This window comes from Daphnia carinata, chromosome 2 (assembly GCF_022539665.2).
Source record: "Daphnia carinata strain CSIRO-1 chromosome 2, CSIRO_AGI_Dcar_HiC_V3, whole genome shotgun sequence".
NCBI classification, from domain to species: Eukaryota; Metazoa; Arthropoda; class Branchiopoda; order Diplostraca; family Daphniidae; genus Daphnia; species Daphnia carinata.
Window position 1 is genome coordinate 1,704,193 of NC_081332.1, and position 27,304 is coordinate 1,731,496.

At 39.0% G+C, this 27,304-nt stretch overlaps 5 protein-coding genes and 2 long non-coding RNA genes across 10 annotated transcripts; 5 read left to right on the forward strand and 2 right to left on the reverse strand.

Moving 5' to 3' along the window:
• The first annotated feature begins 351 nt into the window (after positions 1 to 351).
• LOC130686076 (uncharacterized) lies at positions 352 to 1,956 on the forward strand. Its single transcript, XM_057509369.1, has 8 exons — positions 352 to 474; positions 550 to 678; positions 730 to 835; positions 902 to 1,003; positions 1,078 to 1,111; positions 1,174 to 1,262; positions 1,343 to 1,491; positions 1,560 to 1,956. The coding sequence occupies exons 3-8, from the start codon at positions 815 to 817 to the stop codon at positions 1,744 to 1,746; spliced, it is 582 nt and encodes a 193-aa protein (XP_057365352.1). The 5' UTR covers positions 352 to 474; positions 550 to 678; positions 730 to 814; the 3' UTR covers positions 1,747 to 1,956.
• A 3,161-nt stretch (positions 1,957 to 5,117) lies between these two features.
• Positions 5,118 to 5,956, forward strand: LOC132088594 (uncharacterized). Its single transcript, XR_009422105.1, has 3 exons — positions 5,118 to 5,262; positions 5,445 to 5,577; positions 5,631 to 5,956. It is a non-coding gene; the product is annotated as an uncharacterized LOC132088594 (long non-coding RNA).
• Positions 5,957 to 10,140: 4,184 nt separating this feature from the next.
• Positions 10,141 to 13,304, reverse strand: LOC130686099 (organic cation transporter protein-like). 3 transcript variants are annotated; one of them, XM_057509393.2, is made up of 11 exons: positions 12,673 to 13,304; positions 12,338 to 12,590; positions 12,171 to 12,274; positions 11,947 to 12,101; positions 11,723 to 11,891; positions 11,473 to 11,632; positions 11,238 to 11,389; positions 11,059 to 11,157; positions 10,874 to 11,001; positions 10,606 to 10,787; positions 10,141 to 10,539 (listed from the first exon to the last, which is right to left on the reverse strand). In XM_057509393.2, exons 1-11 carry the CDS (start codon positions 12,924 to 12,926, stop codon positions 10,330 to 10,332), a joined length of 1,866 nt encoding a protein of 621 aa, XP_057365376.1. In that variant the 5' UTR covers positions 12,927 to 13,304; the 3' UTR covers positions 10,141 to 10,329. The 3 variants fall into 3 exon arrangements, with proteins under 3 accessions (XP_057365376.1, XP_059353609.1, XP_059353610.1); XM_059497626.1 differs by having other exon boundaries at positions 10,146 to 10,539; positions 11,071 to 11,157; positions 12,673 to 13,301; XM_059497627.1 differs by lacking the exons at positions 10,141 to 10,539; positions 10,606 to 10,787 and having other exon boundaries at positions 10,795 to 11,001; positions 11,071 to 11,157; positions 12,673 to 13,303.
• A 278-nt stretch (positions 13,305 to 13,582) lies between these two features.
• LOC130686131 (uncharacterized) lies at positions 13,583 to 14,777 on the reverse strand. 2 transcript variants are annotated; one of them, XR_009422104.1, is made up of 5 exons: positions 14,530 to 14,777; positions 14,160 to 14,391; positions 13,936 to 14,100; positions 13,813 to 13,867; positions 13,583 to 13,729 (listed from the first exon to the last, which is right to left on the reverse strand). It is a non-coding gene; the product is annotated as an uncharacterized LOC130686131 (long non-coding RNA). The 2 variants fall into 2 exon arrangements; XR_008999826.1 differs by lacking the exon at positions 14,530 to 14,777 and having other exon boundaries at positions 14,160 to 14,452.
• A 3,194-nt stretch (positions 14,778 to 17,971) lies between these two features.
• Positions 17,972 to 20,383, forward strand: LOC130685833 (heat shock 70 kDa protein cognate 4-like). The gene is made up of 7 exons (XM_057509116.2): positions 17,972 to 18,544; positions 18,605 to 18,927; positions 18,996 to 19,251; positions 19,306 to 19,509; positions 19,575 to 19,672; positions 19,730 to 19,838; positions 19,895 to 20,383. Exons 1-7 carry the CDS (start codon positions 17,978 to 17,980, stop codon positions 20,279 to 20,281), a joined length of 1,944 nt encoding a protein of 647 aa, XP_057365099.1. The 5' UTR covers positions 17,972 to 17,977; the 3' UTR covers positions 20,282 to 20,383.
• A 644-nt stretch (positions 20,384 to 21,027) lies between these two features.
• LOC130686170 (uncharacterized) lies at positions 21,028 to 23,936 on the forward strand. Its single transcript, XM_057509462.2, has 4 exons — positions 21,028 to 21,150; positions 21,208 to 21,499; positions 21,558 to 21,844; positions 21,902 to 23,936. Exons 1-4 carry the CDS (start codon positions 21,055 to 21,057, stop codon positions 23,810 to 23,812), a joined length of 2,586 nt encoding a protein of 861 aa, XP_057365445.1. The 5' UTR covers positions 21,028 to 21,054; the 3' UTR covers positions 23,813 to 23,936.
• A 439-nt stretch (positions 23,937 to 24,375) lies between these two features.
• LOC130686171 (uncharacterized) lies at positions 24,376 to 26,237 on the forward strand. Its single transcript, XM_057509463.2, has one exon. It carries the CDS (start codon positions 24,378 to 24,380, stop codon positions 26,235 to 26,237), a length of 1,860 nt encoding a protein of 619 aa, XP_057365446.2. The 5' UTR covers positions 24,376 to 24,377.
• Positions 26,238 to 27,304: the final 1,067 nt, after the last annotated feature.

The following is a 27,304-nucleotide window of genomic DNA, read 5'->3' on the forward strand; positions in this document are numbered from 1 at the left end:
ACATGACGACCACCTAATCTCATGTCCCAAATACCTGGATATTTATATTTGAAAGTCAGTACCAGCCAATGATTAATCCATTTATTACTATTATTAACCCATGCTTTAAATCCAGGGAGGTCTTCATGGGATGCAAGAAGCAACTGACAGACGAATTTCTCCTGTGTTCGAATCCCCCAGTCATGCATTTTTGCAGGATAGGAAAATGGGGGACATTTTTTGTGAGTAAATTAATTTCATTTTTAGCTGATCAGGCTAGTGTCAACAATAGTTGTGTTAACCACTTTATTTCCTTGACAGAAAACTCTTGTTAGACCAAGCTTTAAATAATTCATATTGACAATTGTTTTGCTCTGTCACACTGGTCTTACAACTAAAGAATCTGCGTCGTACATTGCGATTATGGTATGGAAACGTTCAAGAAATTCTAAGCTGCAGACTGCGTTTTACACACTGCGGTTTACATTTCCAGGGGTAAATTAAGTCCCACAATTATTAGAGAAATTCAACACATTGCTTCATCGATTTCATGCCTTTTTGTGTTTCGAGGAAATTGGCGATTTCTTGGAGGCCATTACATTATGTGATCGTGGAATGTGATGTTAAGGGGACTATCATCTATGACAAAGGAAATCGCTACGAAATTGATCACGCCATTCAAAAGCTCTGCAATTTCACGTAAGCTCAAACTCTTCTCTGATTAAATGTCTCCTAATTTATGCAGTAAAGCTGCAAGTTGTACGAAAGATACGAAGTTGAAATTCCTGTCGACAATACGTACGGGAAGGAAATATTAAACGGTAGCTGGAATGGGATGATAGGAATGATCCTTGAAGTAAATGTTACGAAAGTAACGACAATTATCTAACATAATTAACATCTTTTGTCTGATGACACGCAGAGGGCTGATATTGCTGTGGGTGTTTGGAGCTTGGAGGAGCTTCCACGATCGCAATTGAAGTGGGCTGTAGTGAAGGGAACGGCTCTCGAATCGCCCTTTATCGTACGTAGATAGATAGATAATTCATGTAATTTAATTTAACTAATTATAATTGCACAATGTTCCGTTATTTCTAGGAAGCCACAACTGGAGTTTACAAGGCAATTGGAGGTAAAAAAATAATAACAACAAACGTACAATTTAATCGTATGGCGATGTCTTTCAATTAACAGAAGGATTGTTAACGCATCCCGAAAACCGCGTTAGCTCGGGAATAGATGCAATTAAGCGTGTTATAAATGGAAGCTACGCTTATATAGAAGTAAGTTCGATGTAAACGCGATATTAAGTCATAACTGAAACGCGCAAGTCTTGCGCTTTTGTTTCGTTGACTTTCAATAGGAAAGATCGTATCTTAAGGCTATCACAGAGCAGGATCATGCCCAGACGGACAAATGCCGGTTCAGTTTCGTCAATCAGGTATTTTTCAAAGTCAATTTTGCCTTTGCTTTGCCAAAAGCCAGTCCGCTGAAACCTGTTTTGGATAAAAAGTAAATCTGCATGGACTCTTGATTTATTGCGATACAAGTAAGTGAAATTTAACTCTGTTTTTTTTTAGGATTTTGCAAATGATAGAAGCAGGTTTGGGAAAGTATTGGAAAAATGTTTATTGGCCGTCTTCTGGTGCTGACGAATGTGGAATTGCTAAACAATCTGAAGGAGCTAAAAGTCTAAAACTTGCAGATTTGCAGGGCGCTTTTCTAATTTTGGCTATCGGGTGGGGATTAGCGTTTTTTTATTTTTAGCCGAGAAGTATACCTCTCTGTCCCTCAATGTTTTCGTAACTAGATTTTTTATCAACGCATTTCTATGAATAGCAAAGAAGGTAGAAAGTTAGAATGGTAAATTACGTTCTAGAAAGGACATTTTGGCCGTTGAAATGTTAAATGTTTTCATGTTTACGACCGCTGAGTTAATCGATAATATTTGGAAATAACGAAAGTGGTATTTTAAAATTGTATTTTGGTCCTATACGTTCAGTGTACATTTAAGAATTGTTTAGTCAACTTAGTTATCCGCCACGTTCAGTGTACATTTAAGAGTTGTTTAGTCAACTTAGCTATCCGCCGCTACACGTTTGAAACTTTAATTTTTAACACATTCTTTTTTCAGTTAAGTCTTTCTCAAACGACAAATTTAATGGGAAATCTTGGGCTAGCATAGTTTCTTTGTGTTCAATTATCTTTTTGATGATTAAAAAGGGTAAGTTTTCCTTTAAGTGAGATATTTCATAAATAGTGTATGTAATTGTCGTAATTTTTATTTAAAGGGTAAAGGCTGTTTTGTTGCTGAAGTTTTTGATGCCATTGACGGACATTGGGTTATCACGACCCATGGCGGTTAGCTGTAATTAGCTGATCGTATTTAAGGCAAGGCCGAAAGATAAGGTACTGGTAACAACGAATAGTAATATTGAGATTTGCAGGAAAAGATTGCCCACGTCTATCGAAATGTGTCTAGGAGTTTTATATATCGCCTTTTTAAAGTAAAAATAGTGACCGTTATCGTAAACAACTTTTTCGTAACTTTTATGTCACGAACCTTTAGTTAATTAACTCCATTTAACGGCTCTTCCAGTTCAAACGGCTACGTAAGTGGTTATCGAAAAAAAAAGGAAAAACTTGCGTTATAAGAGACGATTCTTAAATGCTAAAAAATATCTTGTATGGAACTGGTTAAGGTATTCAAATGCAGAGTTCGAGTTTTTGGTTTCAATGTGGATGGGATTTAATAAATAAGGTAGGTAAATTGTCTAAGTGGTAATTTTGGTTGTTTGCAAAGTTACCGAAATAAAACTAGCGTATTCAATGGTGTTCCGTAACAACATGACATGCGTTTCTTTGGTCTTAAGTATGTCAAGCCATATTCTCTGATTATGATTTATTTCGGTAACTTCATAGACTGTTATATTATAATTTTATCATATTATATTTAATTTAAATAACCTGGGAATAGTGGCATTTGCAAAATTAAATAAGTTACATATGTTAAGCACAGATATATCTAGTGTTATTAAATATGTCAAATATCGGAACGTATCGGCGATTAGATGCTGCATAGCCTTAACATACTCTACGGAACTTAACGTGCGGAGCTCAAGCTTTTCTGTGCAACGGGTTTTCTCGTTACTATTTTTGATATACTAATGCTCACACGGAGAGATGTAGTAAACAAACTTATAAACATGCCTTACAAAGTCTAACTACCTCCGCCAGATGCCAGTAAAATCATTGTTACGAAAAGTGGTGTCAGAAGTGTGCTTGTGCTGTAGGTTTTCATATAGTAATATGTAAACTTACGGGTGTAATCGTGCGAAGCTGAGAAATTCTGATGGATATCAATTAAAGGTGAGAGTTATGAGATAATTGCTTGTATTGTTATGTGTGTGGTATTGCCTTAAGGTGGTATATTAGTCATACCTTAAAACTGAACTTTATGTACTTAGAAAGGACATATTATGTTAACTTACTGTAGTTTACGTTTGAAACTACGCAAATCCTGTGTAACTGTAAAGAAGAACATAGTTCATTTTCTAAATTTCCGAAATTTTAAGTTTCGGTAGAACTTCTGGTTTGAAAATGCTTAGTAACTCACTATCTATTGGTCTGAATGAAAAAAGAACGACATTTTCGTAATCCTCTTAAAATTTGGGGTCGAATCCATGTGTCAGTAGAAAATACCCAATAATCGTCAAAAATCGCAAATTTCCCTGAACTATAGTTCAGGAAAAATCGCGATTTTGGCCAAATTGGACTTTTCGCCAAAAATAGGTCAAGTACACCTAAAATTTTGTAAGGATCCTGAAAATCGTATTCATTTTGCTCTAGGACCACTGTTTCTGGAGATATATGCTACTTCCGGTCACTTCCGGTATTTTTTTTTTTTCAACTTTGCAAAAAGCAAAAAAAGAACATTAATATTCCAAACATTTTAAGCATTTTAATCATAAGGGTAATGGTGTGGCTACTTTTGTCGTGTTTATTTTGCTATTACTACTGGCTGATCGTGCAAGTTGCTTATCTACGATATGTGAAGCGCTTTCTCCTGTAACTTGTAGTTGATTTACTTTGCTGCTGCGCTTGAAAAAGAATTTTCCGATACTAGTAACGTCCAAGCAAGCAAGCATACTAGGAAACAGCAAGTTTTGTCTTTCATTTCTAAATCAGTTTTTTTCATTTGGTTCCAGAATTCATAACTAATAACACAACTTCGTTAACAAAGACCATAATGTGTCACGCTAATGAGAAGTTATACCTGGTAAGTATAGATATAGCATGAAAGATATACCTCATGCTGTTATTCTAACCTTATCATACATCACCTTATGATGTACAGTCAGGTTTAAAAATAAGCCCTACAAAATAAACCCGAGCCTCAACTTTTCTCAGCTGGGGTTAATATTTTAACTTGGGATTTGATGAAACTTTATCTACCCCATCGAAAATAAACTACTGATTATAAGTAAAATATTAGCTTTCCCGCCAACTAAGTGGTTTTTAAATAAACCGAAATCAAACTGGTTTTACCGCAACCACACTGAATTTAAACAAATCACAAACTAGAGTTCCCAAGTAAAAAAAACTTGATTTACGTGATCATAGTTAAACACTACATCCACAACATTTATTATTGGAGTAATATGTAGGTTTTTGAAAAAATAAATAAAGAACAGGAAAAGTCGGGCTTATTTTGTTTGTCGGGCTTAATTTTACAACCTGGCCAAAATTTATTTCCATTCCCAAGTCAAAATAATTTGATTTCTATAATCGTAGTTAAATACTTAACCCACACCGCGCATTATTGGGGTAATAACTAGGCCTTTGAAAAAGTCAAAATTAAAAATAAGAAAAGCTTATTTTCTCGGGCTTATTTTCTCAAGCTTTTAAAACTTGGCTGTACTATATTTCCACTAGATGGTGCTGAAGGTTCACCAGACTTTAATGTCGGGAGCCAGCTGTTCTATTAAGGCAATAAGTTTTACCCAAAATAAAAATAAAAAATCTTGTTTTTTTTCTGATTTACTGGTTAAATAATTCTGTGATGCATATTTTTCAAGACATCTAGTGGACAAGTGGCTAACTCCGATTCGTTTTCATAGCCACCACGTCAGCTATTCTGCCAAAATTTCTATCAGCTGTTTTATTTCGCGTGGCGTCGGATTTAGGATGGAAGCATGAAATGAACGTTTCCCTTCTCGAAATTTTACCGTCGATTTCGCCGTGCCTAGACCTGGATTTTGTGGGTTGAATCTGTGCTAAAAGGTAAGAGTAATTTCTTAACGGTATTATGGCAGCTATTCATTCGTAAACTATTGTGTAAAACATTCTAAATTATTCAAAAGAGGAGCATTGCTTAACTTTGCCAGCACGTTTTTGATCTCCATTAGTCAAATACACCGCTTCGGTGCATGGCTTGATTTAACCCAGTTTTTCATCTCTGTTAGGCAACTACACATTTAATACCAAAGGTACTACTTGCAGAAGGCAGTTCTTAACAATCCTTTCTCTTCTCTGGATCCTAGTCTGTGCAACCTGGAGCTCTTACATACAAAATTTCTCAGATCCAGATTCCATAAGGTACTCGTAGGCTATCTTACAATTTATGGTTTAGTTTTTAACTGTACTTCTAGATTTGTGGGAGATACCTGGTGTGACGTGGTGGCAGCAGAGTCATTTGCCAGAAAGGAATGCTGCTGATGTTCCATTATCAGTGTAAATGAAAAATTTCCAGTATCATTGTTGCATTGTTGGATTACTTATTCCTTCAAGAAACGGAGAAAGATTCAAGATCAATTTCGTCATTTCTTATTTCCTAAGTGGCTAGTCAAGTGTCACATTGTGCTGGTCACTGAAAACTCGGGTTTACATAACTTCTTTGCCAATTGTGTTTTGAGATTCTAGTTTTTTTTTGTAGTTGACAGTAAATTTGAACAAAGAAAGAATATTCGTAGCAATTTTTGTCTGTTATGGCTAGACTTCAAGTCAAACAAGTTGATAGAAAAAAATAAGCTAAGTTTATCTTTTGACTTTTAATAAGTCAACTACCATAAAAATGAAATACACAAAACAAATATATAAATTTTAAATTGTTTTTATTGTCCCACCTCCACCCTTCAATTCCACCACTATTTTACAATACATATATATACATATAAATACATACATAAGTACACACACATACATACATAAATACATACATACACTTAACTAAATTAACCTGTTGGCTGCCACGCCATGCAACTCGTACGTTGCTTAAGCTACAGTCGCTACATGTCGGGTCCGAAGGATCCCCAACCAAGGTGGGGCTTGTCCGAAGACAAGCCCGGGCTGGCACGGTGAAAGAATCCATTCTAGGAATGCACACCCCAGGATATCTCTCACCGTGCCGACAAGGAGAAGTCCCTACTGGTGCATTGCCTAGCGCCTAATGGCTTTATGCCATTAGGCGCAATGGCGACTGTTCCCCCCATGGCCATGAGGAGAACAGCGCCCAAGTCCCTACAGCTACCAAAAAAAATAGGAGCAAACGGCGTGGCAGCCAACAGGTTAACTTATACACTAGAATGCAAAACAAAACAAAACAATACCAAGTCGAATCCCGTAGATGGCGATGAGATGACGGCGATGGCGATGGAGATGGCGATGGAGATGGCGATGGAGATGGCGATGGAGATGGCGAAGGAGACGGCGAAGGAGGCGGCGAAGGAGGCGGCGAAGGAGGCGGCGAAGGAGGCGGCGATGGAGACGGCGAAGACGGCGATGGAGGCGGCGATGGAGACAGCGAAGACGGCGATGGAGGCGGCGATGGAGACGGCGATGGAGGCGGCGATGGAGACGGCGATGGAGACGGCGAAGACGGCGATGGAGGCGGCGATGGAGACGGCGATGGAGACGGCGATGGAGGCGGCGATGGAGGCGGCGATGGAGACGGCGATGGAGGCGGCGATGGAGGCGGCGATGGAGACGGCGAAGACGGCGATGGAGGCGGCGATGGAGGCGGCGATGGAGACGGCGAAGACGGCGATGGAGGCGGCGATGGAGGCGGCGATGGAGACGGCGAAGACGGCGATGGAGACGGCGAAGACGGCGATGGAGGCGGCGATGGAGGCGGCGATGGAGACGGCGAAGACGGCGATGACAGTGATGGCGATGAGGCGACTATCAGGATTTTCTTTTTATTGACCCTATGTAAATGTACCAGATATAAAGGAATTAGATAAAAGAACAACATAGGAATTTAACAAAAGAGATCTAAGTATGCTTATGGTTTACCGGGATTTTAAAACTGATACAAGTTAAATAACGAAAACTAGCTCGTTTAGTTTCCCAGGATTACTGGGACCATAATATGAACTGACTGAAGACAAGAAATGTTACTTCTGTAAAATAGTTTTTCATTCAAAAGAAATCCTTTGCTCAATGGTTATCAAACATTCCATATGTTCAATCTTCTTCAAAACGAGCTTGTCACAAACAGTTGTCATAAAGCTTTGTTAGTTGAACGTACATTCAAGAAGTTCAAACAAACAAATATTTAGTACAACAGAAGTCACGATATTGAATATAAACTTGAAAAAGGTTAATAAACCATTTAGTTTATATTATTACAATACAGATGAAAAAGGCTGATAAGTTAAATACTGATAGCTTGGCTAGTGTGCTCGTTATCGAAACAGTTAAGCCAATCCTTTAACCTCTACTCTCAATTCTATGTAAGAGACTCACTGCCAAGTAATACTCAACAATTGCCAATAATATTTCTATTATGCTCTGAAGAAGAGCTTAAAGATATTTTACGCTACAAAAATCTTACGGCTGATTTTCCAAGGCACCAGCTGAGCATCGACTTCCTTACTGTCTGTGTTCAAGTTATCATTGCTGGTTTACATAAAACGCTTCCATCTTCCTAATTCTAACAATAAAGCAAAATAATAATGCCTGAATAAAAATTATGATCGTATGTTACTTACTCGTTGATGTAGACGCACAAAACAGGGGGAAAACTTAAAAAAAACAACACAGCAAAAATGTTTGCATGGTGATATGGCTAATGGCGGACATGACAGACGACGGTGGCGTTCAATCTTTCGGGTTTTAATGCGAAGCAACCGAGATAAGCATTCTCAATTTTTAAATATGCCCCCAGTGATTGATCAGATTTTTAATTCAAGGTTCCTTACTGTTTATATGCAAATTTCCGGAGTGTGTCGGAAGTAACAAAGAACTTCTGAACTACTAATTGCACAACGAAACGAATCACAGATGTCTAATACCCATAAAATCGCAGAACGCAACTTTCCAGCGAGTATATTCGTTTGTTACGAGTAATGAAAAGCCGGACAAAGTTGGTATCGGAAAAAAAATTAACATAGAACATAGCGCGTAACATATCTAGACAAGCAGCTTGCATGATCAGCCAGTAGTAAACTAGTAAAATAAACACGAAAACAGCCGCCACACCATTACACTTATGATGAAAATGCTTAAAATGTTTCGCATATTAATGTTCATTTTTTAGTTTTTGCGAAGTTGAAAAAATATTACCGGAAGTGACCGAAAGTAGCCTATAACTCCAGAAATAATGGTCCAATAGCAAAAATGAATATGATATTCGGGATCCTTATGAAATTTTAGGTGTGCCTGGCCTCTTTTGCCCTGTTTTTGGCGAAAAGTCCAATTTGGCCAAAATCGCGATTTTTCCTGAACAGTTCAGCTAAATTTGCGATTTTTGACGATTTTCGGGTATTTTCTACTGACACATGAATTCGACCCCAAATTTCAAGAGGATTACGAAAATATCGCTCTTTTTTCGTTCAGACCAACAGATAATAAGTTATTAAGCATTTTAAAACCGGAAGTTATACGGAAAGTTAAAATTTCGGGAATTAAAAAAATGAACTATGTTCTCCTTTACGAGGTACACAAGATTTGCATAGTTTCAAACGTAAACCATGGGGAATTAACATAATATGACCTTTCAAAGTTCTTAAAGTTTAGGTTTCCTGTGCGACCTCTATACCACTTTAAAGGACTACCGCACACATAATAATTGAAGCTCATGTTTCAAAACCATCACTTAATTTGGCAGCCCTCCGAACTAATGTGATAGTGGAACAGATGTGGTTAGCACCAGGAGAAAGTTAATTGGAGATCCAATTCTTGCAGGATATTGATAGCAAATAGAACATCTTGTAATAATATTTTACTCAAAATCAGTTATTTATGTTCGACATGGCAGATCAGGTTTGCCACACAAACACATGGTTCGAACTCGCAATTCAACGGCGATGCCGAAAATTCAGTTTGGGTTTACCTGGAAGTTGTAGTGTTGGAGTTATTCAAATTCGAAGTATAACATGGACTTCAAAGTTCTTAAAGTTCATTCTTCAGGTACGACTTATACACCACTTCAAGGCAATACCACACACACAATAAGGCAATGACATATTTCATTTGAATTGATCACCTTCACACGATTACACTTATTAAATGGAAACCTACAGGGCAAGCCCTACTGTGGTACAACTATTCATAAAAATGATTTTCCTGGCATCTGGCGGGCGTAGGTAGATTTGGTAGGGGTGTTGTTAGCTTGTTTACTACCATATTGTGGTATGAGCATGAAGCACACCCCCAGTAGCAATGTTCTTCTCTTGCTGAGGACTAGTTGAAAACAGTGTACGCCATTACTAGCACTAATGACATTAACTTACCCTTCTGTGTTCTTGAGAAAATTGAACCATCCAGCCACTGTCAACCACCGTGATGCAATGCAATCGGTCGGCACAACGTACAATGAACGCTACCAACCACCAGGAAAACCAATTTTCAATAAGTCACAAATTCATCCGTCAGTTTTCTTCCTCACTCTTGTTTTCCCTTAAGGTTTTTTTACAATATCGAAATGGCCGTCTTAGTTACGTTTTTCAATTGAGGTGTAACTTTAGGATTTCAAATCTTGCTAACATAACAAACTATTGTTTTTTAAATATTCTCCATAGGATTCAGCAGTCACTACTTACTGTGATTTCATCTAAATGATTGTGGCCTACCTGTGAAGCATCCTAGATTGTTCATTTCAACAAACATATTCAATTTCTGAGTAGCCAATCTAACTTCACATTTTATGAGAAATTTTATGTTTCTCAAACTCTCCTATTTTGATTATCATTCCTATTAACCCTGTTCCTTACCATATCTTTCTTTTTTTCGCTCTACCATCTGTAGTAGACGCAAGGTACGCTAACGATAGAAACAAAAATGTGAAAATGTACACATCCAGTTTCACGAATTGGTGTTTCAAGTACAAAATTGCAAAATCCTATCTTATTAGTGCCTTTCCTGGTGCTCGACCTTTCTAACTTTTACTTGGAAAACATTCACTAGGAATGCTGGTTTCATTTCGATAGCTTCCTTGATTGTAGATGGGAAGGAAGTCTTCCTGGTCTCCGGAAGCAAGAAACATAGGAGTCCAACCAATATATTTATGGTGGCAAAAACGAAGAAAGGCATACTGGCGTGGACATCACTTCTCTTCCCCTATAAATTTCAAAACAGACACGTTACAACTTCTTATTAAAACGTAACCCAGCATTTAAGTGTCACCCAATCCGAGATGATAGGGGCCAAAATTCCTCCTATTCGGCCGCAAGTTGAGCATAACCCGACGATTGCACTTCTGCCGAAAGTCGGAAACAGTTCAGAGGTATATGAGTAGAGAGTGGCCGTCACACAGGCAGCAAACAGCTTAGCAACCATTGAAAACACTGTTTTAACAGATGTCCGTTCTTTTATACGATCAAATTAAGTTTACGTTCAGTTAAACTTCCTTACTACCCAAACATTCGGGAAAAGGGTAAGAATTTTAGTTTACCAACGGGTAGCAAACTGGCCATGAGGCAGCAAAGACCGCTGACTAGTAAGCCACAGGTTAACATAGGTCTTCGCCCAATGTTCTCCACTACAACCATGCACAATAAGTAGGCAGGAATTTCAACTAGCCTAGTGACATTACAGAAAGGAAAAGGTTAAATTAAAAAACATATTGATGTGTTACACTTTGCCACTTGCATAGAAAGTCCGTAGTTTATGTGAAAGTTTCCCACTAGGTTTGCAGCAGAATACGTTAAGCCGTAGTATCCCATCACTCCAGCCATCCTGTGTTATGCATAAACCGGGAACAGGGATGGTAAACATAAAAAATTGAAACGTATTATTAGATACTTTATGATACATACCAGGCCATGGAAATGATCATTAATCGGATCATCAAAATGTTTGACCTCAAAATATCAGTCAGGCTCTCAACCTTAGCTTTCTCTAAATATCTTGAATAATCGCTTCCATTTTGTACTGCATTTAATTCTATCGTGGAAATATGTCCTAACCGCTAACCACGAATCAAGCAACGTTAATTATTTTCAATTAATAGCACCTATTGATAGATAGCGTAAAAAGAAACAGCTGACATACCGAATTCTCGATATGGCGTTTAGTTTCTCCATGACAAGAGGCTAAAACGTAGTCAGGAACAACGTGGATTTGATTCACATCAGTTTTCTGCAACAGGAGCTGTATCACTTGAGGATAATGCTTCTTTGTTATCAGCCACCTAATTGATTCTGGTAATATCCTATACAGTATAAAAATATGATTTACCTTAAGTAAACGGATTTCTCATTGTGTTTATGGGTAACATTTTAAAAAGGGAAAGCCAACCAACCAATAAAAAGTTGTAAAACCAAACATGGGAATGCTAATAACAAGCTGAAGTAACCTCCAGTCTCGAACGGAATAAGCAACTATACCCAGACAGGCAGATCCTGCTGCATAAATAATTTGGTAAATGAATCCGCAAGTGATTCTGTACTTGTTCCCGACGGCTTCAACTCCTAACCAATCCGTAATAATAAACATTTTCAGTGTGACTTCATGAAGTGGATTTACCCCAAACAAAGATGATTAGGAAGTGGCCAGAAGCGCCGATTCCTGACACAAATCTTAATGAGCAGAATGTAATCCAATCAGGTGAAAATGCGGAAGCGGTTGTAACGATCGCAAGTGTAAATACGTTCAGCGTAAATGTTTTCCTTCGTCCGATACTATATAATTTACATTAAAAACATTAGTTAAGAGGTAAAATGTGCTGAATTAAAATTGTTATAGCTCACGTATCCCCTATGTAACCAATGCTAACTGCTCCTACCAGCATTCCTAACATAAACAGGCTGCTAGCAATAGTTTGCTTCCATTCACTTTCACACGTTAACTCGAACTAGAATCAAACAAGCAAATATTATGGACTTCGGAATCTGCTGAAAATAGTCGATCAACTTACATCACTGACGATGGTTGAACGGAAAACTGAGGTATCGTAAACCCAATGGCTGCATTTTTCCAGCAATGTGTCATGCATGGACTGGTTGAGATCGCAATGTTTGTTCCTAGCCCAAGTAATGTTGTACCTATAACATTGAGCTATAGCCTTTTCCTTATGCAACGGAATCACTTGGTTGAGCCATGGGGGAGCGAAATATGAACCGTTATTCGATAAAGTTGTAACATTTTCGTCACAAGCTTCTACAAAGCATCTAAAGTGAAAAGCAAATACAAAATTAAAAACATAATAAACGGTGAATGGTTAATTCTTTTCGTGTTTAATCCTCTCCTTACCTATAATTGGGCGTCCCTCCAGTGAAAGTGTAAGACATCACGACAATTCCCGGGAAGAAGGCTGGTAAACAGAGCCATAGAAATGTATTAAGTTGTAAGTTCCGTGTTTTGCCAAATTTTTCCAGAATATCTTCATAGTCGACTGCAGTAAGTTCTTTTCCACTTTGCTGTTCGTCTTCGGGGGTATTTGTTTTTTGAGCTTGCTGGTTTGGCGATGGATACGATCCTAAACCACTAGGGCACACTGACGCCATAAGTGTTCAGCCAAAGCAAATAACTTCGCTGATTTTGAATTTGATGCCTGTTAACTGCTGTTGACGTTATGATACTGCATCGCACAAACACTACGGTCGACCGTGGCTTTTGTAAGTCTGCCATAAATAAACTATCAGACCACGTTCTACTTCGACTTATTGCATATTTAAGATGTATCGATTTCCAGCAGATTTTGGTGGCAATGCAGTTACTGGAGCAACAACGCAGAAGTCTCCATGGTGATCAATACTTGTGTCCATAATATGGCGTTTGACCAATTTAAACTACGATATTTGTCTTTTCTCGTCTACGCCTAATGTCTTTTCCCTCACGAAATTGGCGTTGACACCGCCAAATTTCACTTGACATCCAGGGTGAATAATAGTACAATTCAAACTCTGACATGACACATTCTGAAATGCTGTTAACAACTTTAAATGAAACTAACTAACCTGCTACTGAGTTGGTAGTAAATAATTTTGGTTTAGTAACGAGAAGACTAGAAATTACTAACCAGGAGCTGAACAACAAAGGATTGGAAAGCAGGTCAATAAGGGAAAATAGGGGAAAACCATGGACGGTCATACGCTTTTCAGTTTGAAATGAAAATTAAAATGTTAGCTTAAACCACGGTCAAAATCTTCATTAATGAAAAAGACTTACATTTTCCTCTTAGTTATTATCAGTGTTACATTCTGTTAGCTCTAGACCGATAGGGACTGTTTCCTAAGCAGGGATAGACGAGTGAAGTTTTACGCTAATGCGCATAAAAACCAGAACAGTAGTTTTTATATCTTCATGCCTGTTAAGTCAGAAACACGAAGTCTAAAGAAACTTGGAGAAGTACGTAAATCAAATAAAGACTAAATGGCATTTGAACCTTACCTATCAACTTCAATTTCCTTGTGTCCTGAAATTTTCATGATGGGATGATGTGAATCTAGTCAATATAAGAATTGGACAGGTGATATCAAACTGCTACATGCTAAAAAGGCTATGACGACACACTTGAAACTGATACTTGCCACCTCATCAAAAACATTTAATATCCCAATAGGAATTTTATTGGACACTACACCTGTGACGCAAACAGCAGCCAAAACTGGGCCCAGCTTAGATTTTTTTCTTCTTCTTCAACAATCTTATGTCCTCAATACTGAAAGTACACTGCAACTGTACACTTGGTTTAATCTCAAGCAAAACATTTAAAAAGTAACAATTACTTGATTCACCTGGAATTCCTACTCTGTTTCAATCCATTACAGTATGGCATTTCGATTTTGTGAACAAATAGGCCTCACAATACGCCTCTCAGATTCTGGTGGTCTCAGATCACACGAAAAGTTTCGGTTAATTTAAAATGAGTGAATCACATGAGTTACCGTGCTGTTCAGAATGACTGCATCTGGTTCCCAATCTTATTTAGTTGAATCACTTGTAGGCCTTAGATCAGCAAACAATTTCCTGGATATCGACAAAATGATGATAGCTTTACCTTTGTGTACAGAGCACGCAAGTTGATACAGCTCATGTCTAAACAAAATGGCCACTGAAACACGAGACTCAAATTGACTCTGGCCTTCTCTTTGCCTAACCTCTTACCCCTTCAATTCTATTGGTTGATGGTTGGAATTCGGCCATCTTACTTTCAAAAATGCGGGAAGAGAAAATGGTTTCGGCAACTTTTCCTGCAAACGTTTCCGAAAATAGGTTCTACAATTCTGTAAATAAATTTCTTTTTTTCATTATCAACAACATATGTTTAGTAACCTTATGACATCTTTCATCATGCTAGGCAACTTGTTCAAACAATGTCAGGAGAACTGAATAACGAACAATGCACTCTGTTGACAAACTGTTGGCGGTCTACTACAGCCTACTGCAGTAACATTACTTTTTCAAGAGGTTAACAAAGTGCATGGTTCATTAATCAAGTGCATACTGAAGTTAGCCACTATGCATACTAAAGGTAGCCACTATCAGGCTGAAAGGGTTTCTAATAAGGGTGGGTTCCTTTAACCCTTTATGAACACAACCATTTCGCTAATTAATTGTAGAACACTGAACTTTTTTCCGCTTGCAGCACCTATATTAAGAAATTTGACCAAAATTAGTAAACATTAAATAAATACAATTTCTTACATGAAAAAATTGGTCCAAATTTCTTCCTTCATAAAATTGTTTCAGGTCACATACATCTAACGATGGCAAACTACTGCTAGGCACGACTGACACAGATTCAAGCTTGTTGGCTTAAGGACTGTATCACCAAGATTTTTAAAATGCTGAATAAATCAAACAGTGCAACTGAAATAAAGCAACATATTAGTTGCCCAACATAAAGAAAGTTGCAGTTGGCTTTTGAAGGGCTTTTGAGGTTGAAAATCATTTTCTAAATAAGTGCAGGAGAAAATGACAGCAATCCTGATTTAAATCACTATAAAACCCGAATCAAACATAAACTCCAAAAAATTACTTCCTTGGTTTAAACCTGAAGGATATCTGCCCATTACTAGGACTACTAGCTTCTACCCATGCTGACACCGTTTACACTGAAGTTCCGCTGGCCATAATAAATTGCAATTGAAAAATACAAAATAGGACGATTTTTTCAGGAGAAAGATTTCTAAAAGCTTCCTTTAAACTTGCTTTAATTTATACCTACATTTACTGTAAAGATTTATACCAACAATTAATTAACACTCCTTTCCACCCATGAAACCATGAACCATGCTTCTGCTTCTGCGGTTTTATTACTTTTCTGTTCACAGCGCCACCGCCAGTGTTTCCACTTTCCGCAAAGTGGTATCCCTAAAACGTTGCCAGACTGGGGACATAAATCCCTATTTAAACAAAATAAAATCCCCAGAAAAATCCCTGTTACTTTCATGGCATACTGGGCATACTCACATGGCCTACTATAATAACGGCCTGTCAGCGCGCAATACCTCCAGCGCCTAAAACTACATTGCCAGAGGGGCTCCACTTTCCACTGTTTGGTAACGAATGCAGAATTGAAATGTGTGGGAAAAGCAGTGGAAAGTGGAACCTAGCGCCGCGCGTGGCCAGCTTACGGTAGGGAAGGGAAAAAAGAAATGACTGAGGCTAGATTCGAACTCGGGTCCAGCTTATATATAGCTTGTTATATTGTTATATAGCTTATATATAGCATGTTCTCTGCCTCGCCAATAATAATAGTAATAATCGCCAATAATAAAGAAGATAAGAAACATTCTCTATTTGCAGCTACTTACAAAACCAAACCTCAAACAAAACCACCACTCTTTCATGCTTGAACTTCATCAACAACAAACAACCTAATAGTGTTAGATACAAAAATGAAAATAAATACAAAAAGGAACAACAAAAACTTACGGGTAGGGAATTGGGTCACATATTCCGATGATAAGCTGCCTGCATCCACGAGCCGTCTTTCAGGCCGTGGGGAGGCTAACGAACAGCCTACGTTCAACGATCACCTTTTCTCTACCTTTCAGCTTGTGGTACGATCTTCAAGGTAGTGAACAGTACTACAGATCGAGTTTTTGCCATTTTGAGCCTGACAAGGCTTTTTTTGCCTTTTTTTAGCCTGGCAAGGCTTTTTTTTGATGTGCCATTTAGCCCTTTATAGTAGGCATGGCTCTTCTTTTTTCTCTTTTCTTTCTTCTTCTTTTCTCTTTTCTTGTTTTTCTTTCTTCTTCTTTTCCCTCTTCTTTTCTCTCTTCTTTTTTCTTTTTTTCTTTCTTGAAAGCGTAGAATCTTGTGTATCTTGAATGATGAATTGGTGGGAAAGGGAGGGAGGGAAATTGGCGGTGTCGGGACTTGAACCCGGGGCCTTCAGAATGCGAAGCGAAGGTGGTAACCACTGTGCCAGGACCGCACATCTCAAACAAATTTATTTTTCATCGACCTTCGTTCTAATACCGGAGCTATATAATATGTGACTAATAGTAGTGTCGTGCTGTAGTAGGGCGCTGTGGTATAACACTGAGATCATACGTCGACTGTCCGTGTTCGGTTCTTATAGACAACATTGCTTCAAAAATTTTTTAATTATTTTTATAAATGTAAATAAAAAAAATAAAATAACCCATTTTATTTATTTTAGAACAGTTTTAAATCGAACACATTTTTAAAGCAATTAACCAGTGCCCGTCAAAGCCAAACAAGTTACCAGAAAAATTTAAATTGGCTACGGAAATAAAACCATCGGATTGCCCCATCAATGATGGGTCAAGTGCTTGTCAGAAATTCAGTCGGAGACTTGAGTCTTAAAAAATTCGGCGTGCGATATGTTTGGCACAGACGTTTGGAGGATCAAATGGAGTTCGTGGTGTATCCTAGTCAGTGTTACTTTCTGATAAGCGTACCGTTCACCATTGTCCGCTTGGTGGCTCTTATTGAGGAACATTTTACTTTTGAAGTTGCATAGAAGCGCCAAAAGCAACAGCGGTTTGGCCAAAAATCTCAAAATCCCGAGAAATCCCCAGAAAATTAAATAGGCCCTGGATAATCCCGGAAACCCTAGATTTCCATAACTGCACCCTAGATTCCAAAAATTTTCCTTAAATCCCCCTAATTAGGGTAATATCCCTAGAAGTGGAATGGCTGGCCACCGCTCTCTTTCGCTGAGCGCCACGTCATTGAGCGGTGAAATTACGAACATTCAGATTAGGGGTTACGCTAAATGCTTTTAACAGTCAGGCAACAAATAGCGACAGCGAGCAGTACATTAGAAAAGAATTACAGCTTTATCATAATTTCTGCGAACCGAGGTAGCATAGATTTTGTAATTGTTAGTATTATCATACATTGTGTTATCAAGTTCATATCGATAAAAAGGCAAGTAATTTTGTTCAAGTTCAAATTCGTTTAGTTCCAATTATAGACATCCAAAACTAAACTAAGCCATGAATCCCAAATTGTCAGGAACACTGTTGTTTAGTACTCATGTGGTTAATTACAGGCATAAGTTATTGTCTTATTTAAAGGAGCTCTTTATCAATTGAACTTAAAACAGTGTGAATTATTTTTATTGTTATAGGACATCATGGCTGCCAAGAATCCTGCTGTTGGTATTGATTTGGGCACAACTTACTCGTGTGTTGGGGTATTTCAACATGGCAAAGTGGAGATTATTGCAAATGATCAAGGAAACCGTACCACACCATCTTATGTAGCATTTTCAGACACGGAACGTCTGATTGGTGATGCTGCAAAAAATCAAGTAGCTATGAATCCTAATAACACAGTCTTCGACGCAAAACGCCTGATTGGACGCAGATTTGAGGACACTGTTGTACAAGCTGATATGAAACATTGGCCATTTGAAGTTATTAGTGATGGTGGAAAACCAAAGATTCAAGTGGAATATAAAAACGAGACAAAAACCTTCTTCCCTGAAGAGATTTCTTCCATGGTGTTGCTCAAGATGAAGGAGACTGCTGAAGCCTACTTGGGCAAAACTGTTAGCAATGCTGTTGTTACTGTCCCTGCCTACTTCAATGACTCGCAGCGTCAGGCCACCAAAGATGCTGGAACTATTGCTGGTCTCAATGTTCTTCGTATCATCAATGAACCTACTGCTGCTGCTATTGCTTATGGTTTAGACAAGAAAGTATTTAATTTCCCATGTTTTCCCAATACTAGTGACTTCAGCTAACTCTTGCACTTTAAGGTAGGTGGGGAACGCAACGTGCTAATCTTTGACCTTGGAGGTGGAACTTTTGATGTCTCCATCTTAGCTATTAGAGATGGCATATTTGAAGTTAAATCAACTGCTGGAGATACACACTTGGGAGGGGAAGATTTTGACAACCGTATGGTGAATTACTTTGTTGAAGATTTCAAACGTAAATACAGGAAGGACATCGGTACCAACAAGCGTGCTCTACGCCGCCTCCGTACTGCTTGCGAACGTGCCAAGCGTACCTTGTCATCATCTGCCCAAGCTAGCATTGAAATCGATTCGCTTTTCGAGGGTATTGATTTTTACACAAGGTGAAAAAATTTTGTTTGTGCTGTTTGGCGTTGGGTTTGGTCTTATTATTTATGGCTATTTATTGCAGCATCACGAGGGCGCGTTTCGAAGAGTTGAATGCTGACTTATTCCGTTCCACCATGGAGCCTGTTGAAAAGGCCATCCGCGACGCAAAAATGGACAAGGCCCAAATTCAGGATATAGTTCTTGTTGGCGGCTCCACTCGTATTCCGAAAGTCCAGAAGCTGTTGCAAGATTTCTTCAATGGGAAAGAACTAAACAAATCAATTAATCCCGATGAGGCCGTTGCATATGGTGCTGCTGTTCAGGCAGCAATTTTACAGGTAAGGGTTTACCAGAATTTATTATTTCTGATTGATAAATTTTATTTTTAAAAGGGAGATAAATCTGAGGCTGTTCAAGATCTTCTCTTACTCGATGTTGCACCTCTTTCGTTGGGTATTGAGACCGCCGGAGGTGTTATGACTGCTTTGATCAAGCGAAATACCACCATCCCTACTAAGCAAACCCAGACGTTCACCACCTACTCTGACAACCAGCCAGGTGTTTTGATTCAAGTTTATGAAGGAGAACGTGCCATGGTAACTTGCATGCCGGTCTACAAATTGTTACCAATGCTTACTAATAAACTAAACTGGGATTCTAGACAAAGGATAATAACCTTTTGGGCAAATTCGAACTCACTGCAATTCCTCCAGCTCCGCGTGGCGTTCCCCAAATTGAGGTCACATTCGACATTGATGCGTAAGAACCGTAGTAAATCTAGTAGCTTTTCAACATCTAATGTATGTTTGTTTCTAGAAATGGTATTTTGAACGTATCTGCTGCTGATAAGTCTACTGGTCGCGAAAATAAAATTACCATCACGAACGACAAGGGGCGTTTGTCGAAAGAAGAAATTGAGAGAATGGTATTAAGCATTCTTAAGTTGAAATAATATTGGTCTTAATGATTATCGTCGCACAGGTATCCGATGCTGAGCGCTTCCGATCTGAAGACGAAAAGCAGCGTGAGTGTGTATCTGCCAAGAACTCTCTGGAGTCTTACTGCTTTAACATGAAGTCTACTGTTGAGGATGAAAAGTTCAAGGACAAACTATCTGATGCTGATAAAACAACCATCATGGACAAATGCAACGAGATCATTAAATGGTTGGACGCAAACCAGCTGGCTGATAAAGAAGAGTTTGAGCATAAGCAGAAGGAAATTGAAAGAGTGTGCAACCCCATCGTCACCAAGTTGTACCAAGGAGCTGGTGGTGCTCCTCCTGGATTCGCCGATGGTGCTGGAGCCGCTCCTGGTGCTCCAGGCGCTGGTTCGGGATCTGGACCAACTATCGAGGAAGTTGACTAAGTCCTAAGCTTTTCCATGAATACTCGCTTCTTTTTCAATCGTAAGAGTTTCATTTTTAAGCTATTCACTTAACAAAATACACTAGATTGAGTGCCCCAGTAATTTTTCAAGTATTTTTATTAATTGGTTAGCAGCAGAATTATTCGTCTACCTTAATCGATAAATTCAAAGCTAATAAGTTACGTGATATAAATATGCAATCATTTCAGTACGTGAGAAGTTCTTACGCGGTTGTTTAACAGCTGAAAGTTTCTCGGTTCACCAGATGGTACACTGTCCTGTCGAAATGCATCAGTTTGCTTAGAGTTCAATTTCTCCGTAAGTTCATGAGTCATCTTGAGCTTCGTCTGAACAGGTAAACATTGACATGCGACAACAAGTGTTTGTAACGACGTCGGTTGTGTTCATTACGTTCCATAATTTTGAAAGATGTTGATGGACTGCCTTTGGTTGTGTTGAAGTTTTAGGATACTGAAGTACGACACGTTTTTCCTCAAAAAAATTTCTGTTCTTATGGTTGCTGAAAATGCTGGATCTTTAAGGTAATTACCTTAAATCCGTTTAAACGGATCAAACTGTATGCAGGTATCTAAGGTGAGAAGTCGAACCCTTTGTGATAGCATTTTTCTGTTTTGCAATGATTTACCCTGCTGCACTTTGACATCTAATTTAGGTTATTTAAAAATTTATGTTACCTTTCGTGATTCACACTATATAGTTTATTTTAGTGCTGGTCTGGACTTTAAGTTTTCACAATCACTATTTGACGAGGAATGCATTTCAGCCTTCCATTAAAAAATAGTTGTAGGCCTATGCCAGCAATTCATGTAATGGGTGTTGGTAATGTTGAATTCCCTATCACGTCAGAGGTAGCTAAAAACTTCATTTGTAAATCCTTCCTATCTCACTCCATAAATTAACAATAGAATACTGGAAAGCTACTGGCTGTGGCAGAACCAACTCCTTTTGCCGCTACTTCATGTAGGAAAGGAAAGAATACCAGCATAAATTCTTCTTGGCAAATTGAACGGGCATGCATATCTTTCCCAGAGACCTCAAGATTTCTTGTACAAAACCTTCCCAAATGGATTAAGCTGGTTCTCATTGAACATGAGATTGATGTGCAATGGGTAGAGGCTAATTGTTCCCTAACTCGATTGGTTATGTACCATTCGGATAGTCATTACATCCGTCATCGCTATATTAAACAGGAAATAGGTAAAGCAACTTTTCTTCACTTAAGTATTGATTTTAGTTAAATTTTATCAATTTAAAGGGCATTTTGGTACCATCATGGTGCAACTTCCAGTGGAAAAGAAGTACCTGGACGCTGAAATGAAAATATCGCAAGCGAATGAAACCAATCCTAATCTAACTATCACGAAAGATCTTTCCTTATGCAACGATCCATCTTTCTGTGTAAAATTTTTTAGCGCCAACTGTGAAAGTGTGATCGAGCCAAAAAGCACAGGTTGGAACATCGAGTTAGCTTATAACCTGATGTGGAAGCCTGAAAAAGCCACGTTAGCCTTCCCGAATTTACTTTCTTTTCTCGTCACACTGGTAATTCGTCTCATTTGTTGAATTCCTTCTCAATTCTTGAATCAAAACTAATTTCAGACTAAAATGACATTGGAATTACGCTCATGGCAAGAGAACGTTTCTGAAAATTGCCGACCAAAGATCATGATTATTGGATTGGATAGGAAGTACAAGCCTTCTCGTCATTCATTTTCTACGCTGATGGGTAGTGATCGCCAAGTGGCCTTTCTTATGTGCTCAGTTCCTTTTATGGATGTCTACTTGGCTCGACTAACACGAAGAATAACAAGGATCGCATTTCGCGGCTATCAAGATGCTAAAGCCGATGATGTGATCCAGCAAAGTTCGACAACTAAAAGAAATTTAGATGGAAACGTCGTCGAAATGAAAGAAATGCAGTACGTCACGCACTTCGCCAGTCATTGGGTTGGCGTTGACGATTGCGTCACCGAATTTTACAACTTGGATATCGACAAAGAAGCGCAAATGGTGAAACCTCTTTTTGAAAATAGAACACCAGACAAAGTACAACGCAAAAATAACAAGTCGAAAGAGACAATCCTTATCCATGACTTCTATCAGACTGTCCTCATTTTATGGCCAAGACAAGGATCTCTTTACATGAACATTCACCATCGTCCCGATTACGTATTGAATCAATTAGAGCGTGGAACAACACACAACCCACTGAAAACCCTACGCGCAATAATAGCTCATTCAGAGTTTATGGAGACAAGGATCTTTAGACTTCTCAGCCTGTGCTTATCTCTGAACGCAAGGAAGGAGGCTCTTCAACTGCTCGAGGTAATGGCCAGCAAATCCATTGGTGTGCTTTCTGATTATGCTGCTGTTTTGATAAGCGATGTCGCGTGCAAATTAATCGGATGGATTGATTGCGAAAACGTCATCAATAAGCTTTTGGCATGCAACACTTACAAGCACTTGAGCCATTTCTTGACAATCGGACGAGCCTTACTGTGCCATAATTGCACCATTGGATTCTCAAGCGTATCGAATCAGATTTGGAATTTTTTAATGGAACGTATCCATTCAAGTGATATATCCAATAGTCCTAACGCTCTAAGCCTCTGTATAGAAATGGGCATTTGTATGGAACACTCATCTGTTGCGATTCAGTCAAGATCCGAACAATTTTTCACGTGCTTTATGACGTTACCGCTCCTTCAGCAATGCCATATCATCATCGACCTCAAAGAAATCTATATGAAGAATGCTGCCGGTAACAAATTTTATCTAAGCCTTTGCAGTTACGTTGCCATTACCGTTACGTCTTGCAGCGTATCGATCATCGACTGTGTAGTGGACCTTCTTCGCTGTTTTCTTTTGCTTGAACCTCAACCTGTCAATATCGCAGAAATCTTTCTTGAAAACATATGCCGATCGCAAAGGGATGGCTGTGAAAACAATCAATTGTTGGAGAAGCTCGTTGCCTCACTACACACGTTGAACATGACCAGTCAAATGGCTATGCATCTTTTAGATTGCAGGATTGTCGAACTGAGTTCGCTTCGTAAGCCAAAATTCAGTTGGAGCATGGAAGAGGCCAAATTTCCCGATGCTGTCAAGTATCCAACTATTGTGGAATTTTTGCAATCATCAAAGAAGAGCTTGACCCTGGAACTGGACCAATTGAATAAAATCTCGGAAGCAAGGGATTTTATCCGCGTTTCCTTTGGAGTCATGGACGATTGTGTCAGAAGAGGTTACAGTGCTGTGGCAGTACCTACGAAGAACGGCAGAAATATCTTTTGTGATATTAAAAAAACCCGACATTTGTACACGTTCCTGACTGTACAATTTAATGCTAAAATGGATGAGCTGAAAAGACTTAAACAACTGCGTCCCATCGTTTGCTGCTCAAGTCCAAACGTGCAACAGCCTCCGAATGCCACTCGACAGAGGACGAACGTAGTTGTCGCATCAGGTATGAAATCCAAGAAAGCAAAGATGGAAAAAGATAGAAAATGACCGTGAAAGACTTGCTCATTATAGAAATTGATCTTGAAAGTGCACATGTTAAATTTTATAATCTTTACCAAGAACCAAAATTCGGAAATGTTTGTTGATTTCGTTAATATACATAACTTTAAACAGGAATTCCACTTTAATGTTTGGTTCAGAATCATGCTGGACAAAAAGACGGTTGTTCGATTCCATTAGTTTCCCTCTGCTGAACAGTAATTAACAACTGACACCGGAAAGGGAGGGTTACGTTATCATTGGTGCTGAACTCCTCATCCGAACCTCTGATGGACACTTTCATTATTGGCGAATCAAAGGCGTAGTTGAACCAAAGTCAATTAAAGGTGGACTATGTAATGGGAGACTTAGCCTTTCTTTTTGGGTGGAGCAAATTAGCGTGATTGACGCTTTGAACGACCAATAATTTAGACGACCTTTAATCAATTTCTTTCATTTGTTTCTCTTTGTTTTTAGATACCCGGAGCATCGATTTATTGAAGAAACGACCCTATTTAAAAGGCTGCCAGATATTGTAGCACATCGCCATTCTTAAAACCATTGCAAGACAGACATGATGGCGAAAGCTATTCACCACACAAGTCTCGCGTTTGTGATACTGGCTCTTCTAGTGTATCCATCATCACCATTACTTGATAGCCAACTGTTTGACTTAATCTTAACGTTGAAAAATCCATCCTGTCCAAGCTTTGTTATCGTCTTTGACGAACTATCCTGGGGCGAAGAAATCGAAGAATTATCTGAAGAGTTGATGCAATTCAGCCATTCAAATTCCATCATTCTTTTGTCCAGCCATCCAAACGTTCTTCGAACATGCCGAAGAGGCGATAACAAAAAGATGTTGGGATCTACCATTTGCAACAACGCAGTGGTTTTCAGTCGCCATCCTGACGAACTCACTCGAATATTTAATCAGGTAACGAATTGCTTCTACTTAAGCAAAATGTTTGTCATCACTCAAATGACGTCCGACTCGGCTGACGCCTGGCTGAAAGAGATGAAGAAAGAAATGATTTTCCTTATACTTGGAGAAAGCAATAAAGGTCTAAGACAAATCCGTAATTGGATGATTAACAATCAAATCCATTACACTAAACTTGTCCGCGATACAGTAATCACCGAACAAGATTTGGGACTTAGCGAAGGAAGGAATTTGATGGGCCGTAACCTGAGAGTGGCAACTCTCAATTTCCCACCTGTTGTGTTTATCGCTAATCAAACTAACACGAAAAATATCTACGGCATCGAGCCATCTTTAATGGACGTCCTCGCCAGTGATTTGAATTTCACTTTTGATTACTTCCCCGTATCTCCTAATGAAATGTGGGGCGCTGTCTCCGGAGAAGGAGAGAACCGTACGGCCACTGGACTCTTAGGAGCGTTGATGAAAAAAGAAGCTGACGTGGCATTAGGTAACCTTTACATAGACTACACACGTCTCTCAATCATTGGCTTCAGTTCGTACTACAAAATATCGGAAGAATGTTTCTCGGTTCCAGCAACACGTCCTTATCCTAAATGGACAGCTTTGTACCATCCGTTTACGATTGAAGTTTGGCTCGCTACGTTCTTCTCCATCTTCTTCGTTATCTTGACGTTACGTCTCGTTGCGATGTGGTCGAACGGATCATCGATAGTCGACTCTTATTACAGCGATCCAGTTGTTTGTTTCATGACCGTCATCGGCCACTTGTTCGGACTCCAACAGACGCGCGAAATTCGATCAATGGCCAACCGACTTTTCCTTGTTTGGTGGCTATTTGGGGCTCTCATTCTCTCGACTGGCTATCGATCAGGTTTGATTTCATTCATGACGTTCCCTTTTACCCCTCCACCGATTGATACCATCCAGCAATTAGTGGCCAGCCCGCTAAAGAAGATCGTTTACGACCCTCTGATGAAAGAGATCCTAACCAACTCGAACAATTCGTTACAGAGGCAGCTGGGCCGCCAGATGATTACCAACGATAATTTAACTTACATGTTCTCGTTGATGAATTCTAACGACTGGGCAGTGGATGCAAATCTCGATAATTTGCGATACGTAGTAGCTACTCAGTACCCAATGACCCGCTCCGGACCTCAAGTCCATCTGATGAGGGAATGCGTTTTCGCTATGAGGGCAGCCCTTGGGCTCCAGAAAGAGTCTCCACTTAAACCGTATTTCGATAGGGAGATACAGCGTCTTATCGAAGCAGGTCTTATCGAATACCACCGTTCGAGATTCGCCGCAAAGGCTGTCGTTTGGAACCCTAAAGCATCGAAACAAAAGATAGTCCCGTTTTCTCTGGATAGCCTACAAGGATCGTTCTACTCGTTGGCACTGTGTGTTGTAGCCTCAGTGCTGGCATTGATTGGAGAAGTGATGCATGCCTGGATCAAAACTCGTCTATCGAAGAGAAATACCATGTAACTTCTTAACTATGAACAATACACGAATATATAACGAATGAGAGAGTCTTGTCAATGTTACACGTACACATAAGGTGCCTCATTTGGACTGTATATCCACTAAAAGCAGTTTGATGTCGTTTAATTTAAAAACCTTTGTAGTTAAAGGTATATTAATATTTTATTAGCGTTTAATTTTGGTTATATTAGGTTGAATCGAATTCCAAGTCCATATTTCAAGCCCAACGAAAAAGTCGGGTTTCAAAAATAAGCCCGACAAAATAAGCCCGACTTTTTTTTTTTTAAAACCTTAAATATTACTATAAAAATACATGATTCCTATTCAAAATTGAACGAGAATGTCGAAAATCAAGTTTGTTTTGTCTTACGATCAACAGTTTATGAGTTATTCGAATTCAAAGTCGCTTTGGGTTTTGGACTTGATTCTTACTGGCATAGTATAGTGTTACTTTAATAACCTTCAATTTCCAAGGACAGATTGATGCAAGACGACCTCACATGGGACTAATTTCATTGTTCATTTAATAGTTAACCACTCGACCTAAAGAGCAAAGGCCGCAATACAAGCAATGGTCACTAAAATTTGTATTGCGCTGTATCTAAAAACGCCACTAATGTACAAAAGCGATAAGCAAACAATGAACCGGGGGCTTGTTTAAATACAACAGTAAAGAAATATAAGATAAAAAGCTTTAATATTGCCGAGTCACGTCCACCTCCGCCCCCACCATGTCTCAGCTTCCTTAAAGTTGTTGGTGATGAAATTAACGATGATCGAATACCAATCTTCTCACGGAAATTCAAGGCCAACAACCCCAACATTAAACAATCGATCGTAAAGTTGTGTAATTCTGGAACAAACAGCAGCTATTCCTTGTGTAACGGAGCCTTTCCTTAACACAAGTGTTGGTACGTTACACAAGCTCCGAGCATTGGAACACGAGAGATAACGTGTGACCCATACGTTAGCTGAGTTCAGCTTTCCTCAAGTGTCTCACTTACTTGACCTATACAACACCGCCCTCCAAACAAACAGCCCGACCCTATAAATTGCTGCTTCAGCATACG

Bases quoted from the DNA above. Each gene is read 5' to 3' on its own strand.
- LOC130686076 (XM_057509369.1), top strand. From the start codon at position 815: ATGATAGGAATGATCCTTGAA. The intron at 836-901 runs GTAAATGTTACG...GATGACACGCAG, and splicing joins TGATAGGAATGATCCTTGAA to AGGGCTGATATTGCTGTGGG. The intron at 1,112-1,173 runs GTAAAAAAATAA...TTCAATTAACAG, and splicing joins AGTTTACAAGGCAATTGGAG to AAGGATTGTTAACGCATCCC.
- LOC130686171 (XM_057509463.2), top strand. From the start codon at position 24,378: ATGATGGCGAAAGCTATTCACCACACAAGTCTCGCGTTTGTGATACTG.
- LOC130686099 (XM_057509393.2), bottom strand. From the start codon at position 12,926: ATGGCGTCAGTGTGCCCTAGTGGTTTAGGATCGTATCCATCGCCAAAC. The intron at 10,788-10,873 runs GTAAACTAAAAT...ATCGTATAAAAG, and splicing joins GGCCAGTTTGCTACCCGTTG to AACGGACATCTGTTAAAACA. The intron at 10,540-10,605 runs GTGACACTTAAA...TGAAATTTATAG, and splicing joins CCCCTATCATCTCGGATTGG to GGGAAGAGAAGTGATGTCCA.
- LOC130686170 (XM_057509462.2), top strand. From the start codon at position 21,055: ATGCATTTCAGCCTTCCATTAAAAAATAGTTGTAGGCCTATGCCAGCA. The intron at 21,151-21,207 runs GTAGCTAAAAAC...AATTAACAATAG, and splicing joins AATTCCCTATCACGTCAGAG to AATACTGGAAAGCTACTGGC. The intron at 21,500-21,557 runs GTAAAGCAACTT...ATCAATTTAAAG, and splicing joins CTATATTAAACAGGAAATAG to GGCATTTTGGTACCATCATG.
- LOC130685833 (XM_057509116.2), top strand. From the start codon at position 17,978: ATGGCTGCCAAGAATCCTGCTGTTGGTATTGATTTGGGCACAACTTAC. The intron at 18,928-18,995 runs GTGAAAAAATTT...TATTTATTGCAG, and splicing joins GGTATTGATTTTTACACAAG to CATCACGAGGGCGCGTTTCG. The intron at 19,252-19,305 runs GTAAGGGTTTAC...TATTTTTAAAAG, and splicing joins TTCAGGCAGCAATTTTACAG to GGAGATAAATCTGAGGCTGT.